At 38.9% G+C, this 18,983-nt stretch overlaps 1 protein-coding gene across 1 annotated transcript; it reads left to right on the forward strand.

The window, feature by feature from the left end:
* The first annotated feature begins 1,273 nt into the window (after positions 1–1,273).
* Positions 1,274–15,184, forward strand: RAB36 (RAB36, member RAS oncogene family). The gene is made up of 10 exons (XM_009485880.2): positions 1,274–1,342; positions 2,496–2,584; positions 6,288–6,353; positions 8,533–8,634; positions 10,302–10,366; positions 10,970–11,021; positions 12,434–12,515; positions 14,140–14,230; positions 14,765–14,884; positions 15,120–15,184. The coding sequence occupies exons 1-10, from the start codon at positions 1,274–1,276 to the stop codon at positions 15,182–15,184; spliced, it is 801 nt and encodes a 266-aa protein (XP_009484155.1).
* The last annotated feature ends 3,799 nt before the right edge of the window (positions 15,185–18,983 follow it).

Consider the following 18,983-nt stretch of genomic DNA (forward strand, 5'->3'; position numbering starts at 1 on the left):
TTCAGAATGTCTCATTGGTCGTATGCACATCCTGACTCTACAGCTGAGATGAAATCAAGTTGAAATTCTGAAAAAAATCCCTCCAGAGTTTCTTTATAATTGCACTGTGCTTAATATTAGCACTGTAACCATTCCGTGCTCCATTAGTTCCTTGTCTGCTGGGTTAACCCGCTCTTTGTATTCATATATGCAAACTATCTTTGAAGAAAATGGAACTATTTTCTTATATAGGTTTAGGGGACCATTGGGTTTATTAAGGAGCAGTTTCTGATCAAAGGAATCTGTATAGCCACTAAAACCAGTTTGTTCTTTTAAAACTAGGGCCCTATGTATAGTTAAATCACTCCAACTCCGCCTTCCCAATCTGTTAAGAGAAGGGAAGGAAGGGAGCTGTTGCAAGCCTGTTGCTATGGCCACGCAGCAGCAGGCTGAGCTGTTTGTGTGGCTGGGATCCTGCTGCATCAGCTGCTGCACGGTGAGTCCTTCCTTACACTTTGCTACATGATGAATGTTCTTATTAGAAACAATCTTTCGAATGCCAGTAAGAAATTGGTACTCTATTAAGGGTCCCCTCCCCCAACAGCCCACAAGGTTTCATTGCATAACCAAATTGATATGTCTCAAGTGGGATATCTAAAGTCATTTGTGATTTTCATGTGAACATTATTCTCTTTCCAAGGCAGACTACCTACTGATTTCATTCTTTCTGAGCTGATCTTGGATGAAAGTTTAGTGTTGTGCCAAGAAACAGGGCATCTTCATCTTTCGTCCTCTCTTCTTCTGACCAAATGAAATCTGGTATCCCCTAACGTATTAATGTGCTTAGTGCAGAGGCATTTCAAACAATGAACAAGATTTTTAAATTAAACCCTGCAAAATCCTTTGAGGACTAAACTGCAAGCACTTATGTTGAATTAAGTGAACGGTTCTCTGCCCCCCCATTGAATTAGAGTTGGTGCCTTGTAGTTTCAGAAAGCCACTGTTTGCTACTACAGCTATATGCACTGAAGTGGTCCCTTTTACATAAGAAACAGGTTTTTCTTTAACACAAATAAAGTCAAAGAACTTCCAGTTGTACTGAGGGGAAAAAAAGATTATGAGTCTGTAAGAACTGGTTTGTTTTGTGGCTTTTTTTTGTTTGGGTTTTTTTGTTTTTGTTTTTGGTTTGGTTTTTTTTTTTTTAATCGTGTTTTCCCTGTATTGAAGCAATTCCTGAATACTATGTTTCTCTTTATGTATTTCCTGTCTGGTAGAATTTAATTGAATTTGGAGGATGAAGTCCAACCTAATGCATTTCGTTCCCCCAGTGAGTAGGGACAGAATAATCTCCCAGTTTCCCAAGGTAAGCATTCTTTATCCCTCTGGTCACAGTATGTAGCACCTGACACATTGAGCTATCTTTCCCTTGTGCTAATAGTATTTTAATTTAATGTACAGTTGTTGTCTTCTGCTAAAATTACACATTGTTTAAGGATTTCGTTCAAAGATGAATGTGACCTCATGTTCCCATTCATTGCTGTTATCTTTAATAAGATAAGATTTCTTCTTTTAACCTTTACAGAAAATTACTCTTGCCACAAGAGTGTTATCTTATAATATCTATCTTGTTATTCCAGCCAAACATGAATAATTACATGCTTAAAGAGTTCCTACACCAAGGAGATATAAGAACCACAGCTGATATTAAACATGCAAAAAGTCTAATTAGATCTATATGGATGTTTTGGTTGAAGAATTTGAGGCAATTTTCATTTTCTGGTTGTATAGGAACCTTAGTCATACAGTAGATCAAATATAGTAGACACTGTAGAAACACAGACAGAAAAGATCATTCATGTCCCCAAAGAGTTTTGTGCTTGAAGTATAATAGAAGAGTTAAGGACAGGGAAGGACAAGGAATTACCATTCTGTTTTTGCAGTTGTTCAAAAGATCCTTTTGGGGAGTTAGCATTTTTTCCCATGCTTGATCTCAGCCTTTGCTTTTAATTTTATGAAAACTACCACAGTTGTTTTAAGCAAATATAAGGTAAAATACATTTTCCTCATTTTTAACTAATGCCTAATTAAAAACTAGTAATAAAACCAGTGTTTCACACATATAAGAGATCTAAAAGTCTTTGTAGTAATAATGACTTGCTGGTGGTATGCTCCCATCTGTGTTTGTCTTGTGTGGCTTAGATTACTGGCATAATTTAAGGTACTTGCTATTGTATGGAAGGATGAGCAAATGTATTTGACTGTAGAAGTTTAGCTAGTGCTCGGATGCTGACACTCAGAAAGGTGGTCAAATTATGGCACTGTTCAAAGGAGTTGTTACAAACATAACTGTGGGGAAGACTTACTGCCTTCTAACTGAAGCTATCCCTTTTCTTATGCCAGGGTATCCATGTGCTTGACAAACTCTTTGAATTAATCTTCTTATCTATTTTTTCCCTTGCTGATTTGACTTCTTGCAAAGACAATTTATCCCAGTAGCTGTTCTCTCCTGTTTTCAGTGGTACACGCCTGAGGCCTGTCTGCAGTTCAAAGAGCACTTCCATGCGCAGGTCAGGACTGCTTGTCAGCAGAGCGCCGGAACAGTTGGGTAAGTTTGTAATAAACCAGGTATGCAATGAAGAAAGTATTTTAAGCTCTTTATAGCCTGCTTCATTCATAGGCTTTTCCCCCCCTCATTCCTCATCTTCCTCACTCCGGTATGTTTCAAGGTAACTAAGCCCATGTATGTGGCAGTTCTCTGATCTGTTTGACAGTAAATTAATAAAGTGCCTCTTCCCACAAGTGTCACAGACACTTCTGCTGCTGGCATACGTAGTGTTGAAAAAATAGTGGAGTTGTTTAGCAACAAATAGTTTTTTAGCAACTTTGAACTAAACTCTTAGTTCAAAAGATTAATTGACTGTTTAAAATGAGTGTTGAATTTTGCACATGCAAGTCAGTATGGCAACCAAATTCTAGAGCAGTTATAAAGAATAGGACAGATCTAGCCTTGCTGTATTCTCTGTTGGTGTTCCAAATGAGCAGTTAATAAAGGCTTTGGGGGGATATAAACATAAAGCAGTTCTAAGTTACCTGAAACACAAAAGAATCTAGCTTTAGTCTTTTAGAAGTATACATGCTGAGAAGTTGTCTTAAATGTTTCCTTAAAACTGGAGCAAAATTCTGGTGAATATATAGCATTGAAGAATCCAAATGAATTGTTTAATGCCCTTGTAATATCCTTTAAGTTGTTTTTTTCACATAATCTGTCTCGCAGAACTGTTACTTGTACTTTGACACCTTTACTACAGTATTCTCCTGGAGAAACTGGCTGCTCATGGCTTGGACGGGCTTACTCTTTGCTGGGTAAAAAACCAGCTGGATGGCCAGGCCCAAAGAGTTGTGGTGAATGGAGTTAAATCCAGTTAGCGGCTGGTCACAAGTGGTGTTCCTCAGGGCTCAGTATTGGGGCCGGTTCTGTTCAATATCTTTATCAATGATCTGGATGAGGGGATTGAGTGTGCCCTCAGTAAGTTTGCAGATGACACCAGGCTGGGTGGGGATGTTGATCTGTGTGAGGGTAGGAAGGCTCTACAGAGGGATCTGGACAAGCTGGATTGAAGGGCTGAGGCCAACTGTGTGAGGTTCAACGAGGCTCAGTGCTGGGTCCTGTACTTGGGTCACAACAACCCCATGCGATGCTACAGGCTTGGGGAAGAGTGGCTGGAAAGCTGCCTGGTGGCAAAGGACCTGGGGGTGTTGGTCGACAGCCGGCTGAACACGAGGTGGCAGTGTGCCCAGGTGGCCAAGAAGACCAACAGCATCCTGGCTTGTATCAGGAATAGTGTGGCCAGCAGCAGCAGGGAAGTGATCATGCCCCTGTACTCCGCACTGGTGAGGCCGCACCTGGAATACTGTGTCCAGTTTTGGGCTCCTCAGTACAAGAAGGACACTGAGGTGCTGGAGTGTGTCCAGAGAAGGGCAATGAGGCTGGTGAAGGGTCTAGAGAGGAAGGTTTATGAGGAGCAGCTGAGGGAACTGGGGTGATTTAGCCTGGAGAGGAGGAGGCTGAGGGGAGATCTTATTGCTCTCTACAACTACCTGAAGGACCAATACCTATTGGTCTCTTCTTCTAAGTATTTAGCGATAGGACAAGAGGAAATGGCCTCAAGTTGCACCAGGGGAGGTTTAGATTGGATACTATGAAAAATTTCTTCACTGAAAGGGTTGTCAAGCATTGGAATAGGCTGCCCAGGGAAGTGGTTGAGTCCCCATCCCTGGAGATATTTAAAAGCTGTGTAGATGTGGTGCTTAGGGACAACATGGTTTAGTGGTGGCCTTGGCAGTACTAGGTTAATGGTTGGACTTGATCTTAAAGGTCTTTTCCAACCTAAATGATTCTAAGATTTAATTCCTGAAGCAAGGCAAGAATGCTAAACTGTGTTAGAAATCATCATTATTCAGTTAAAATAAATAGCTGTATGCTTTAATGATAAAGGCTTCTGTGTTCCACTGTGAAGGATCTTTCATAAAGTGGAGCTTCTATGAATACTGACAATTAGCTCACTATTCTTTCAGACCTAGAGTTGTTGATTACCATGAGACTTGTCATGATATCCATCTTTAAATGGAACTTTTTATTCATTTCACTAGGGAGTCTTGCTAAAAAAAATTTAAGCCAAAATATGTCTGCCTGAGAGACATCAGTGAGTTTATTGCTTTTTAGAAGTATAGTCACTGTCTTAGTTTCATATAAATTTGTTATAAGTGTCCAGACAATTTTGCTAGCAAGACATGCTTTAGTGAATTGAGGCATTTTTTCCTCTCTGTAACCAAGATCTATTTGTTTTTTTATTTCCAGACTAAACCAACTCTCCAGTTCATTTATTCTGGTAACGGAGTATAGCTAAAAAGCTTTACATTTTGGCTTTGTGAATAAAATTAAACCACTTTCCTGTCACTGCTCTCTAGATATGATTATTATTGGGTCATTTTTTGGTGGGGTGGGGGTAGGAGGGACAGACAACTGAGTGTTTTTTGTACAGTAATTGTAAAACTTGACAGGAATACCTATTATCTTCCTTTCCCATTATCCCAAGTAATGGAATATTTCTTTGTTGTTTGGAAAGGTAGTCTGAGAAACTCTGTAGCTAATGGCTGTATTAAGACTCTCTTGATATTCCATGAATGCATTAAATTGCCTAATCTACGGATTTTTTTTCCCCCAATATGAATTAATGGAACACGCACCTCTAAACCATCACTTACTTTTTTTGCTTTTCCCTGAAGGTCGTTGATTTTATTCAGTATTTTATCAGTAACAGTTAATCAGGCAGAGACATGTCAGCGGCTTAGAGGCCTGTGGCCACCCAATTAGCGTTGACTGGCACACAAAATGCCTTCTTTTTTCTGAAATATTAGTCATGCAGCTTACCAGTCAAGATTTGGACTATTTAGAATAGATAACTTGGAATCAGCATCACATGGAAGCCTGATATAACCAGAAATAGTATTCAATAGAAGATTAATTCCTTTGTTTGAAAAGCCATTCCTTGATACAAAAGAATGCTACACCTCTTAAGCCATTTTTATAGCATGTGCATGGGAGATGTCAAGTTTAGGTCAACAAATACATTTATATTTGCTTATCCACCTGTATGTCCTAAAAGATACACTACGCTTCAATTTTAAAAATGCAGGCAGAGTCACCTAAAGCCCATCTGCTGTATTCTGTGGGAGGACCCAGAGCAAAGAGGATTATTTGCATGAAGCCAGCTTCAGATTAATATTATTCCAGATAGTCAGAAAATGTATTGGCTCTAACCATGTGGGTTTTTTTTCCCCAGAGACAAATTCTGCAGTGGGTTTTTTTATTATCAGCAATTTCTTGTTTCTGCACTTAGGACTTGATTTGTATTATTAAAGTCAATGAGAAACTTGTGATTAATTTTAATGAAAATGATGCGGATACTCTATGGTCTTATATGCAAACTGCCAAATGTATATACTTGTAGTCAAAGCAATTTTAATAGAATAGAATTTATGTCCCACTGGATTATATTTAAGACAATATATGCACAGTAAGAAATGGACTATTTCCACTCCAGAGGGTTTTTTTTGGGGGGGGGACCTTCTTTTTCTTTCTTACAGTTTAAGACTCTGATCCTGCAGCACAGCAGCAGTTAGGTAAACTGGAGTCACAGGTACATGTGCTCATCACTTGTAATTTAAGGATCTAAACTGGAATTTTTAGAGAGAGAATGTTGAAATTGCTACTAAAAACATGTAATGTTTTCAAATATTTGTAACAGGCTGAAAATATCCAAAGTGGTTGTAGTAGGAGACCTGTATGTTGGGAAAACCAGCCTTATTAACAGGTACAGTATATCTCAGCAGATGGTTTGATTCTGCTCTTTCTCAAATAAATGTTATAATATTTCCATTATTCTCCATTCAGGGTAGTACTTCATGGTTCTGTTTTAACCATGGTTTTATTATTAAATAAAAGACAAAACAAATTCTACAGTATGAGACAGGCTTGATATACCAACACAGAAAGTCATGCTCTGCCACTTCAATTGGTATATGTTATATTCTGAGCTATTTTTATCCAGTCAGATATGATACAGTGTTTCATTAAGAAATCCAGTCTAAAGGCCAAACAATCAGAAGGTTAAAAAAAAAAAAAAAAAATTCTTTCCAGTGTCTGAGTCTCGGTTTCATGTTTTCTCCTTACTTGTAGGTTGTTCACTGAAATATTTTTAAGTCATGCTTGTGTGGGTACCTGTACTCGTTTCTACAGCTGCAAGACTGTAGAGGAAGCTTGAGTTCTTCCGTAGCTTATAAAATAGTACAGATAAAATGCAGAGCGCCTTAAAGATTGGTTATTTGATTCTTTAGCAGATGTTAAAAACACCTCTTCTGCTTTTTGTATCTAAGTCCAGTGAACAGATCACTGAATTTCTGTAGCTTGTGATCACTGTGACAGCTTTCTGTCTATGTTTCTGTTTTTTTATTATTATTTCTTCCACATTCTTAAGTAGATACGGTAAGTTTTTAATCTCATTGATTAATCATTTGGGTCATTATTTATGACCCAAAATATATTCCCTTGTAACTAAAACTATAAGAGATTGTATCTTCCTTGACAGTCCAAAGCTATTTTATTCTAATTCTCATCTGATCCTGAGAGCTTACTAGATGTATATGATTTCTAGTTTGTTATCCAGTATGTCCTTTTTTAAATTAGTTTCTTGGTGTTTATATATATGCTTCTGCAATATATAGCTGCTCCACAATTAGTTAATCCTTTTCTTCATAATTTACCCTAGATAGTTGTGGTGGGTTGACCCTGGCTGGATGCCAGGTGCCCACCAAAGCTGCTCTATTACTCCCCTTCTCAACTGGACAGGGGAGAGAAAATATAATAAAAGGCTTGTGGGTCAAGATAAGGGCAGGGAGAGATCACTCAGTAATTGCAGTCACAGGCAAAACAGACTCAACTTGGGGAAATCAGTTTAATTTATTACCAGACAAGTCAGACTAGGATAATGAGAAATAAAAATGAAATCCTAAAACACCTTCCCCCCACCCCTCCCTTCTTCCTGGGCTCAACTTCATTCCTGATTTTCTCTACCTCCTACCCCCACGTAGTGCAGGGGGACAGGGAATGGAGGTTGTGGTCAGTTCATGACAAGTCGTCTCTGCTGCTCCTTCCTCCTCAAGGGGAGGACTCCTCACACTCTTCCCCTGCTCCAGCATGGGGTCCCTCCCACGGGAGACAGTCCTCCACGAACTTCTCCAATGTGGGTCCTTCCCACGGGCTACAGTTCTTCAGGAACTGCTCCAGTGTGGGTCCCTTCCATGGGGTGCGGTTGTTCAGGAACAGACTGCTCCAGCGTGGGTCCCCCATGGGGTCACAAGTCCTGCCAGCAAACCTGCTCCAGCGTGGACTCCCCTGTCTCCATGGGTCGACAGGTCCTGCCAGGGGCCTGCTCCAGTGTGGGCTTCCCTCGGGGTCACAGCCTCCTTAGGGCAAATCCACCTGCTCCAGTGTGGGGTCCTCCCCGGGCTGCAGGTGGATCTCTGCTCCACCATGGACCTCCCTGGGCTGCAGGGGCACATCTGCCTCACCATGGGCTGCACCATGGGCTGCAGGGGAATCTCTGCTCCGGCGCCTGCAGCACCTCCTCCCCCTCCTTCTGCACTGACCTTGGTGTCTGCAGAGTTGTTCCCCTCACACATTCTCACTCCTCTCTCTGGCTGCAGTTGTGCAGATTTCTCTCCGCCCCCCCCACCCTCTTCTTAAATATGTTATCACAGAGGTGCTACCACTGTTGCTGATAGGCTTGGCCTTGGCCAGCAGCGGGTCCATCTTGGAGCTGGCTGGCATTGGCTCTATTGGACATAGGGGAAGTTTCTAGCAGGTTCTCACAGCAGCCACCCCTGTAGTCCACCCCACACTCCCAAAACCTTGCCAAGCAAACTCAGTACAATAGTGTTAGTTTTGCAGTTATTTGTAGCTGGGTGTATTCATCCCTTTTCTTTTAATTGCAGATTTTGTAAAGATAATTTTGACCGAGACTACAAGGCTACCATTGGAGTGGATTTTGAAATTGAACGTTTTGAAATAATTGGAATACCATATAATCTCCAGATGTAAGTTGAAACAGTGTGGTTAAGTATTGCACGGAGTACAATCTCAGCAGAGCTTGAATTGCTGCAGGCTCTAGTGGAATAAAGATTTTTAAAAAATAATAAAATTGCACAAGGAATAATTGATCTGAAAACCAGGTTGTGTACCTGGACTTGCAGTTTCAGTAAAAATTTTACTCTCTTGGATTTCTTATCCCTAAAAAAATGTTATAAATTTGCCAATGAAAATTCATCTTGGATGTCTTGCACCATTTCAGTGGAGTTCTGCCTTTTGAAGTCAAGTTTCTCGAAAGAGAAATGGAAGTTTTGACACAGTTTCGCCAGTTCTACTGTTACACCATTTTGTCATTTGAGTTTAGTGGGCACAATGAGCACTGAACTTGGCTTTACTGGGAGTTTTATTTCTGCAGCCATTGAAATTAATGGTAAGGTGTCCAGTGATTTCATCATCTCTTAGCTAGGCACTAACTGATTTTCCCCAAATCATAGAAAGACTTGAGTGTCTTTATTAGAATGTGAACCTAAAAACTTTGATTTTCAGCTTTGTTTATCAGACTAGTGGGGATCCTGGCCTTCTCTCACCTGCTTTGCTTCTGCTGAAGGATGTCCTTTGCTATTTCCAGTGGCTAGCAATATTGTCTGTAGAGGGCATTATTCAATAATCTATGCTGTAGCATGACCTAGAGCAGAAATAAGATGCTTTGCATGAAGTATTTTAGTGCATGAATCTTAAAAACCTTTTTGCTTAGGAACACATTTTTTTCTGAGATATCATTGGTGTAAATAGATGGCTAGTGGGGTTTATTGAAAATTACTTAGAAATCCATTTCCCACTGATTTCAGTGCCACTGTGTTTTTGAAATTTCTGCTAGGCACTATCCTTTTGGAACTTGAGTCCCTCTAAAAATGTGGACTGATGCATCTAGTATTTTGCCAGCTGAAGCAATAAGGTTCATGAGCTACTAAACGTCAGGTTGCATTACCTGCAGAATCTTCAGTGGCTGGGTAGAACATTTCCATGGGATAAGCACTAGTGCCCCCTCTTGCTGAAAGATTTCCATGCAAGATAAATTTGCAAGTATCTGTGACTGGCAGTACTAGGCTGTAACAAAAACCCAAACATCTGTAGTGCTGGCAGTAGCTAAGGCTGCATATCATGTTCAGCAATAAGAAACACTTTCTTGATTTTCTTTAATTGTGTCCTTAGTACATGGTGGACTGAGCTATAGGTCTCCAATTTGTAGAGTATGGACAGATACCATATCTAGCAGTTGCAAGATTCTAGTAGGGGCTAATATATGATTTAGCACAGAAAATTTTCAAAATTAGATTGCCCTAGAAATACATGCAAATGACATAGATGAGGGAAAAAAATGTTTTAAGAAAAGGGTATTACCATACAGATATGAATGTTTGAGTTGTGTCTTCAAAATGACCAGTATTTAAAAAAAAAAAAAAAATTAAAAGCAGTGTTCAAATGGCTTCATTAAATAATAGAGCTTTACTGTATTTCTGTCACTAGTTAATGAATAACATGTTCCAGATGGTAACACTTCTCTGGTATCACATTCTTCTCCAACTTGTACCAGTCTGCTGCTTCATTAGCATGTTTACTCAGGTTACACTGGGTTTCATTAACCTGAAATTTCTTTTTTCCCCCCATTGCACAGATGGGACACAGCAGGTCAGGAAAAGTTCAAGTGCATTGCATCTGCTTACTACCGAGGAGCAGAGGGTGAGAACAATATTAATTTGATCCTGGCTGTGACAGGAGGTTGTACTTTATACAGAAACATATATGCATATGTGCTGCTTGGAAATGTGCCTGTAGACACAGTGTGGTGGAATGGATTGTCCGTTATTGGAGAGAAGAAGGGACTAAAAAGCTCATTAAGTGATATGTTGTCACACCTGCAAGCTCTGAATGTTCTGATGATGCAGTGATAAAAAATGGCACTTGTGTCTAGGGGAAAAAGAATTTGGGTTTGAGTAAGATTATTGCTGAAGTTAGATGTGGATACTTCTGGCATTCCCTTTGGTAAGAGACAATTTCTGCAGGAATTAAAGTGGTCCCAAAATAAAAGGAGTAATAGCACTATAGGCTGCAGACTACCGGTAGAGACTAAATAAGGTTGGGGACTGAGGACTTCTCTCTTACTGGGTGCTAGAGAAGGAAGAGGAATAAGCAAATGGATAGTCTCCCTTCTCCTCTGTGTTAAATCTGCTCTTGCACTTCATATGTAAACATTCTCTCTGTTTAACAAGATGAGTTGGAGAGACTTCTGATGCACTTTTTAACTTAATTGCTTTTTTTTTCTGTTCTTGTCTTTTATTGCAGTTATAATAACGGTGTTTGATTTGGCTGATATCCAGACTTTGGATCACACCAAGTAAGTTTCTGTATTTTGGCTTACCCTTTAAAGCTTTTACAGCAGGTTTAATTGTCTTGGATAGCCTGTAGTTGCTGAGAACTTGCCGGATCATGAGTATGTTTTCTGTTGAGCTAAGAAATGAAGAATGACAGTCACTTGTTTGGATTACATAGGGTGGGATTTTTCTGAAGAAAATGCAGAGCATAAATTTGAACTACTTACCCTTTACTTCCTTTGTAGTCAGTGGAGAGGAAAAGGCACTTCAGTAAGAGCTTGATCCTTCCAAAACTAGGCATGCAGCAAGAGATGAAGTGCACCCCAGAAGTATCCTTTTTTTTTTTCTCCATTTGCTATGAGCAGGATAACAGGCTAGCATCTGATGTAATGATGAAATTGATGAGATGCATCTCATGCATAAACTCTCAAGAGCCTCTCATTTTCTACGTGTACTGCTAGCCTGAAATGATTTTCTTTCTCTAGTTTCTGTAGTGATTCTGTTGGGAGATGTCAAAAAGAGGAGAGAAAATTAAAAACTCGAAGTATATATAGGTATAGCTAAACTTCCTGGTTCAGATACTTGTAATGGTTTGGTTACAACAGCATACTAATTGTTATAAGTAAACTTGTTCTGCTTTTAGTGCAGGCTGCAAAACCCTACATGGATCTATGATCCACATTGTTGTCACCAGCTCAGAGCGTATATATTTCTAACATACTGTTGTGACTGTAATGCAGGTACATGTTTCTTTACAACCTGTAGTCTGTCTTATTTGAATGTGTATTAGACTATTTCCTTAGACTACTGCTGTGGTACTTAGCTCATTTACATAGGACTTTGTAAAATAATATATATATTAGTATCTCTGCTTGGCTGAAAATAATTGAAGCCTGTGAACCTGATTTCCCACACATGCACACACTCCTTTCCCTCTTTGACTTGTGTTGGATGACTCAGGAGGAACTTGATTGCCACAGTAACAAAAATATAAAAGCTTATGAGACAAGAATCATGCAGCCTTCATAGGGAGCTGTTTTATAATGCTGAATAGATTATTTCACTCTTCTTTATTCCCGTTTGTATCCAATCTGCTATGTTGTTCATATCTTTTCCTCTGCTTCTTGTTTTCTTATTCCTTATCTCAGTCAAAACTTTGACCCCTGCCTTATACTGATAAATACACTCTCTGGGTGCTAAAATCATTATTGAATTTGCACTCTACAGGGGGAATATTTGAACTTTTCATTAGTGGAAGGCATGTATTCAAAGGAGTTGGCATAGCACCTGGTCTCCTTCTGTCTAGAAAAAAAGGCTTTTGACACTCTCACATAAGTTCATCCTCTCACTTCTCTTGTGACCCTATTATCTGTCACTTTTTCCTATATTCCTCAGTCCCTCTGACTGATTCTATCATTTCTCTTTTGTATTTCAGACAGTGGCTAGAAGATGCATTGAGGGAGAATGAGCCACATTCCAGCTTCATCTTTCTAGTTGGAACAAAAAAAGATTTGGTGGTAAGTAAATTGAATGCAGATGAGGAAATCGGATTTCCCATAGTTCCTCAAGTGATTTCCCTTACAAGCTGTACATAATGTTGCTGAGATAAAGACCTTGAGGGAAAAACCTAAACAGAAAGAAAGATCATCACTGGTAAATAGAACAGCATACTCGGAACCAATTTAAGAAGATGCTTTCTGCAGAAATGGGTAGTTAGTGAAATATCCCTGTTTCCATTCCTTGCATGACACTTTTCAAGCACGTACAGACAACTGAAAAGGAAAAGTTGGGTGCACAAAAGAATAGAGTACCTAATGATCTTGAAGGTTTTCTTGGGTTTTTTTTTGTTTTGGTTTGGGTTGATTTGGTTTTTTTAGGGACAGTGTGTTCATTATTCAGGAACAGGGAATAATTCTTACTTAATTGAATGTGACACCGTTTTCAGACAAACAGGGTATAATGCACTCACCCTATACCATTCTGAGTCTTGTGTTTGTCTTTCTTTAGCTATCAATACTTAATTCTCAAAGATTTTAAAAAAAATTTGCTGCTTCTGCTGTTCAGTTGATTTTTTTTATTTCCCACCCCCCCCAGCTTCCACAGTATCACTTATGCAGTTTGTTTCTTACCCTTCACTGAAAATAAGTCCCAAAAAACTGCATGTCTGTTTTTTCTAGTACTTTGTGTTGCTTATGCTGCTTTTTCTGAGTTGCAGTAAAAGCTAAACGTGCCAGACCTCTGAGGATGCAGATCTGAAGTCTTGTCTAAGCTAGAATTCCTTAGTTTCTGTTTTTAGAACGATAGCACTTTCAGCTGGGAGACGAGCAAAGCAAAGGATTGTGGGTTCTAGGTATTACTTCAGTATGAAGCCAGTATCTTCCCAACTGGATTCACTCTACTTCTCATCTTGATGTCACATCATCCTTTCCAGATTTTTAGAATTCTTCTCAATTGTGCAGGGGCTCCGCATTGTAAGACAGTGCACAGAAAACTGTACAAACAAAGACTACTGGTATCATCCATCACAAATGGGCTAGAAATTGAAAGCAAATAGCAACATACTGATATGGTTGATCACAGAGAACAAATGAGAGGGGAAAAAGACCTGAAAATTAAGTGCGAGAAAGCAAAATCCATTGAAGGGGCAAGAAATGTTAAGTCTTAAGAAAAAGAGCAAAAATAAAAACCAGGGAAGGCCATTGTGTTGCAACATAGTAAAACTAGATGGAGTAGAAAAAAGGATCTGAGACAGAGACAAGAAACATTAATCCCAAAGAACCATTGTGATTAGTTGGTTCTGCAACTTTTCTGCTGAGAATGATGGGGTGACAAGAATTTAGAGACCAGTAACTGGGCTGTTGTCTTTGTAGCTCCCTGCAACACTAGATACAATGGTCACACTTGTTAACTGCTGTTTTGTTTCAATGCTGTGGGAGGTGAATGGAGACTTCCATTTTAAAAGCAGTACCAAGTATGTGAATATTCCTGCAATCATGTCTGATTGCACAAGTTCTAAGGCAAGGCCAGAAAGGCCACTGTGAAAACAGGAAGCATCACAGCATAGGTGCTAGCAGTACCTCTATGTTATTACCAGCCCAGATACACTTCTTATGTTAAAGTTATTCTATGTTATTTACTCAGTCAGATGCTGTGTGTGAAAGGACAGAGCTAGATGCCATCCGCTTTGCCAATGAGATGCAGGCAGAATACTGGTCCGTTTCAGCCAAAACAGGTAAGCTACTGCAAAGGATGTAAAAATAGCATAACCACAAAGGCTTATGTTAAGGTGGGAGGAAATTAAAGTTCCATATCCCCTCATTCCCATGCAGGTTTTTTTGTTGTTCTTGCATTTTGTTGCTATTGGAAACTTCAGGTTTATTAATGGTTCCATTTTTTTGAGCATTTGTATGTGCGCTTGCACTATCATGTTTACAGGAAGGAGTATTTGAGCTGCTGTGCAATGTTTAAGCATGTTTAATTCATAGCTAGTTACATAAATAGACATGTGTGCTGCTACTCAGCATTAGCAATGAAAAAAAGATTATACGTTGCTGACTAAAAATAAAGGTACAGTACAGAGTACAGTATTCCAGAGTAAGAAAATGAGAAATTCTCTCTGCAGGGATCAGAATGGAGGACAGATTTTTGGAGACGCCTGTTCTGTCCCAGTACTGAGCAGTGATCTGTTTACAGATACACTTGTTAGGCTTGATCATGTGTTGATGTGCAGTTGTAAAAAAATGATTATTTCTGTCCTGTTTCCTAGGGGAAAATGTCAAAGAGTTCTTTTCCCGAGTTGCTGCCTTGGCCTTTGAACAGTCCATGATAAAGGAGCTGGAGAAAACTGCTGGGCACATGGCCCAAATTGGGGCAGGAAACCTCATCAGTATGTTAAGTTTTGCTTTTTGTGTGTATTATTTTCCTTGTTTACAGTCTGAAGGATTGGGGAGTTTTTTCAAGCATTAAAGCCTGTCTCCAACACCTGCAAGCATATTCATGTCAGTGTCTACCTGAGTTCTAGCATATAGGAGTGACTGGGGCTGCATTTAGCCTTTGTTACCCTTAGCATTGGATGGTATAATTTCTTGTGAACTAATTTTATAACTTTTTGGTTTCTATAGAACTGGAAAAGAACATGATGGAAGTCCCAGAAGGCAACGCTCAAGTCAGCCTGAGCTGCTGCTAACTGTCAACTGTTTCTGCAAGCGTCATGCTTCTTTGAAGTCCAGCATAGAGCACCTGCAACAATGAAAGCTTTCAAACAAGAAATAGAAAGCTCTATTTTTGGAAATGAGGGAGGAAAAACTTACCCAAACTTCCTTTCTGAGAGTTCCCTTGCTGCTGCAGGCTCACTTGTGCAGGATGGTACAACTGTTACATAAATCTTTCTCTGTGTAGTGGAAACATAACATCCTTGTCTTAATGCAAGAAGACATTGCCATGTGCCATGTGCTCACCTGTCTGCCAGAAACACTTGTAGTCAAAAGTTATGTAACTTTAGTATGTTGTTCTTTGATAATTCTCTAGAAGTCTTAGATAGTGAAGTCATGTTCTCATGGGAGCAGAAAACAAATGGCAGTTCAGAATAAAGGGTGCTATCCATATGTTTTTGCCTTTTAAGATCATAGTATAAAATAACTCTGACTTGCTTTTATGTATTCCAAAAATTTTAAAATTGTTCCAAAAGAAATCTTTTTAAGTAACAGGTATGGAAGTACACAAATGCAGACTGTGTAGTTTTCACTGTGGTTTCTCCATCCAGGAAAAATCTGTATTATTTTTCATTTTCCACTTGAGAATCAGAGCCCAGTATTTAAATATTTCCAAGTCTAGGAGCAGTCCAGGTAGGAACTTTGTTGTTTTATCCCAGATGTCTAATATTTTGAAAATGCTACCAGATAAGAATGCGATTCTTTTCCACTCTCTTGAGTAAGAAAGAATAGTCACATAGGTACATGGCATAGAAAAATCAGATTTCATGAATTCCACCTTCCAAAGAGAAGAATCCAGAATCCTTCTCTGGATTGATCTTCATGAATATTGTCTACACTGCAGTTATACTTCGTTGCTAAGAGTAATGACATTTTCATTTTATTCTGAGTTGTTTTGTTTGTAGTAGTGTAACATGATTCTGGAACCATATGCAGTCTCAGCCATGAACTCATTCATCGCTGTCTGTGGTAGGAACTCTGAGCTGGTAAGGTTAGATTTGACGCTGCTGCTAAACTCTTAGTCACTCTATCTGCTTTTACTGGTCAAGATAATTTGATCACTAGATGCTGGGAGCAATTTGCTCCACTGCTTAATAGAAACAGTAATAGTAGAGAAACAGTTTTGCCAATTTGTGAAAAGGCTTGCAAGTGTATGGGGGCTTAGAGGGATGAGAAAAGATGGAGTTTGCCAAGGTACACATATGCTTGTTAAGCCCTAACGTACTTGCCGTATGAAGATGTCATTACTGAATGCTTAACGTAGAACCTGCTCTCTGGACATGTTGCTGTGACTTGGTGTGCTGGCTGGATCAAAAAACCATTGCCCCAGTTTTGCCTTTTCAAATACCCTTTGACATAACCTGGTACAATTTGTTCTTTAGAAATTATACTCATTGTTTAATGGGGAGAGCTTAGCTCTGGGTACAACTGAATTTCATCGAAGTAAAGCGGCTTTACAATGCTCTTCTGCATTTTGGGCAACAATGACTGATGCCAAAAGATACTCTTGTTTTAAAAGTCATTCCTGCTGACAAATGACATTGCCAGAAATTTGAATGACAAATAATGTTGCCATAAATTACTATAACGGATATTTTGTCAGTATTTGTGAAATGGTATTAGTATGATTGATTATAATAATTAGGTTTAATCTGCAAAAGTACAAAAGAAGTGAAAGGGAAATACTGGAAAAATTAAAGGGAAATAAAATGAGTGTATCTCACTGAATTCTAGTATTCACTTATGAGTATCTAGTTAGTGGTGTTTCTCAAAAGATAAACCAGATGCTGTAAATCTTTTGCTTGCGCTAAGCTGTACAAATTTATGGTCCTTCAAAATTACTATAAGCACTCAAATGAAAGAATTAAGAAAGTAATCAAAGTGGGACAACAGAAAGACTGCTTGTCTAGAAATCTAGCAGCAGCTTATAACTCCATACTTCTAAGATTTAAATCCAGCATTACATGCTATGCTGGCATTAAAAAAAGAAGTGAAACATCTTCTGTAATGGTCTGAATTTCATATTGCAACTATTTTAAATGGAGAGAAAGAAGGAAACCTATGGACAGTTACAAGTTACAGTTTCTTAAGATACTCATTTAATCATTACAGAAACAACAGTACCTGGAAAACATTATAACAGGACCTTTCAGATTTGAGCTGCTGAGTAAAGACAGACATTTGTTAATAAATCTATGCATCACACTGAAAATATTCTAGATTTTCTGCCATTTTTCCCCGCAAGTTGTTTGATAAGAAATAGGAAAAAGGGGAGAAAAGGTGACTTAAACATCCTTTTTATTACTTGTATTTTCTTATGACGTTAAGTTAGAGCAGCTTCATAGAATATGATGAATAGAGATCTAGGAACTCTGTGTCTTTTTTTATCAGACAATCTTCACTTTGGCAATTGTGCTGATTCTGTTGGCAAAGACACAAATGTAGCATTTGGTGGAGAAAATGAGTGTGTGGGGGTATGTAAGGAGTTATTTATCCCAATGTGTAATATTTTGACCTTATGACATTCTATGTATTTCATGGAATCATAGAATCATTTAAGTTGGAAAAGACCTTTAAGATCATCCAGTCCAACCATTAACCTAACACTACCAAGTTCACTACTAAACCAATTAAGGGTAGAGTAATAATTTCATGTTTCAGTTTGTTCATCTCTGAAATCTGTTTCACAAGGATGATGAATATACGCTCCACTTGTACTATGTGCTGCACTGAGTGGGCAGCATAGCCATGGTCTTCATGTTTACTGAGTTTGAATGCAAGTAGAAAAGATGGTTCACTCTGCTGCAGTAAATCATGTTGTCTAGGCTAGGTGCTAGGTTTCCGTGCAGACTTGTCAGTGTTTACAGCTGCAGAATGACTCAGTAACAAATCTAAGAAAAGATCAGGATTCCAGGATTACCCCCCCCCCAAAAAAAAAAATATATCTCCTAAGTGTTTCTTTCCTTGCTGAGTGTAATTATTGTACAAAAATCACAGAGATGCAATCTCTTCAACAATGCAATTGCGTTACTTGGAAAATCAACTGGGACAGTTTTTTCTAGTGATTCAGTACATTGCCTGATGTCATTACTAGTTTGTGTCTTCTGGAGCTCCAAAAACTTCATGTGCAAATGCAATACTCTGTCAGTCATTAACCCTCACTTGACAATGGTCTGACTCCATCTATTCTATGATGGATGCTTTGAGGCTGCGGTTTTTTTGGTTGGTGGGTTTTTTGTTTGGTGTTTTTTGGTTGGTTGGTTGGTTTTGGGGGGTGGTTTTTAGCCCCACTGAGATTTCCCCTGCAAAGAACTCAGTATTAATAATTGATCATCTAAAATGAATCTTGGATCATGTTGCAAATGATGAATTGCTCAGGAAAGCACAAAGGAAACTAACTTTGGTGGAAAAAATAGAGGTAAATTTGCAAGTTCTTAAATGTTTCTATGTGGTCTATGTTTTATCTATGCATGTTAATCCATCCTATCAGCAACTTAATTGGCTTTGAAGAAGCCTTAATATTGTGGAAAACAGTGTTGGAATGACTGTATTAACTCTAAACATAGGTAGACTAAAACACAATTTTTATACCAGTTGAAGTACTCACAGCAGTCATGGCAACAGTTGCAGTGCCAGCTTCCTTGTGGTATTTGCAGCTGAGAAATTGAGAAATGAAATTTGGAGGCAGTCTGAAACAAAGTTAAAGAGCAATTGTAATAATCAATTTCCCAAAAGAAGTACTCATGTTATGCTGTTTCTTGTCTTAATAAGTAG

The sequence above is a fragment of the Pelecanus crispus genome, chromosome 11 (assembly GCF_030463565.1).
Source record: "Pelecanus crispus isolate bPelCri1 chromosome 11, bPelCri1.pri, whole genome shotgun sequence".
NCBI lineage: Eukaryota > Metazoa > Chordata > Aves > Pelecaniformes > Pelecanidae > Pelecanus > Pelecanus crispus.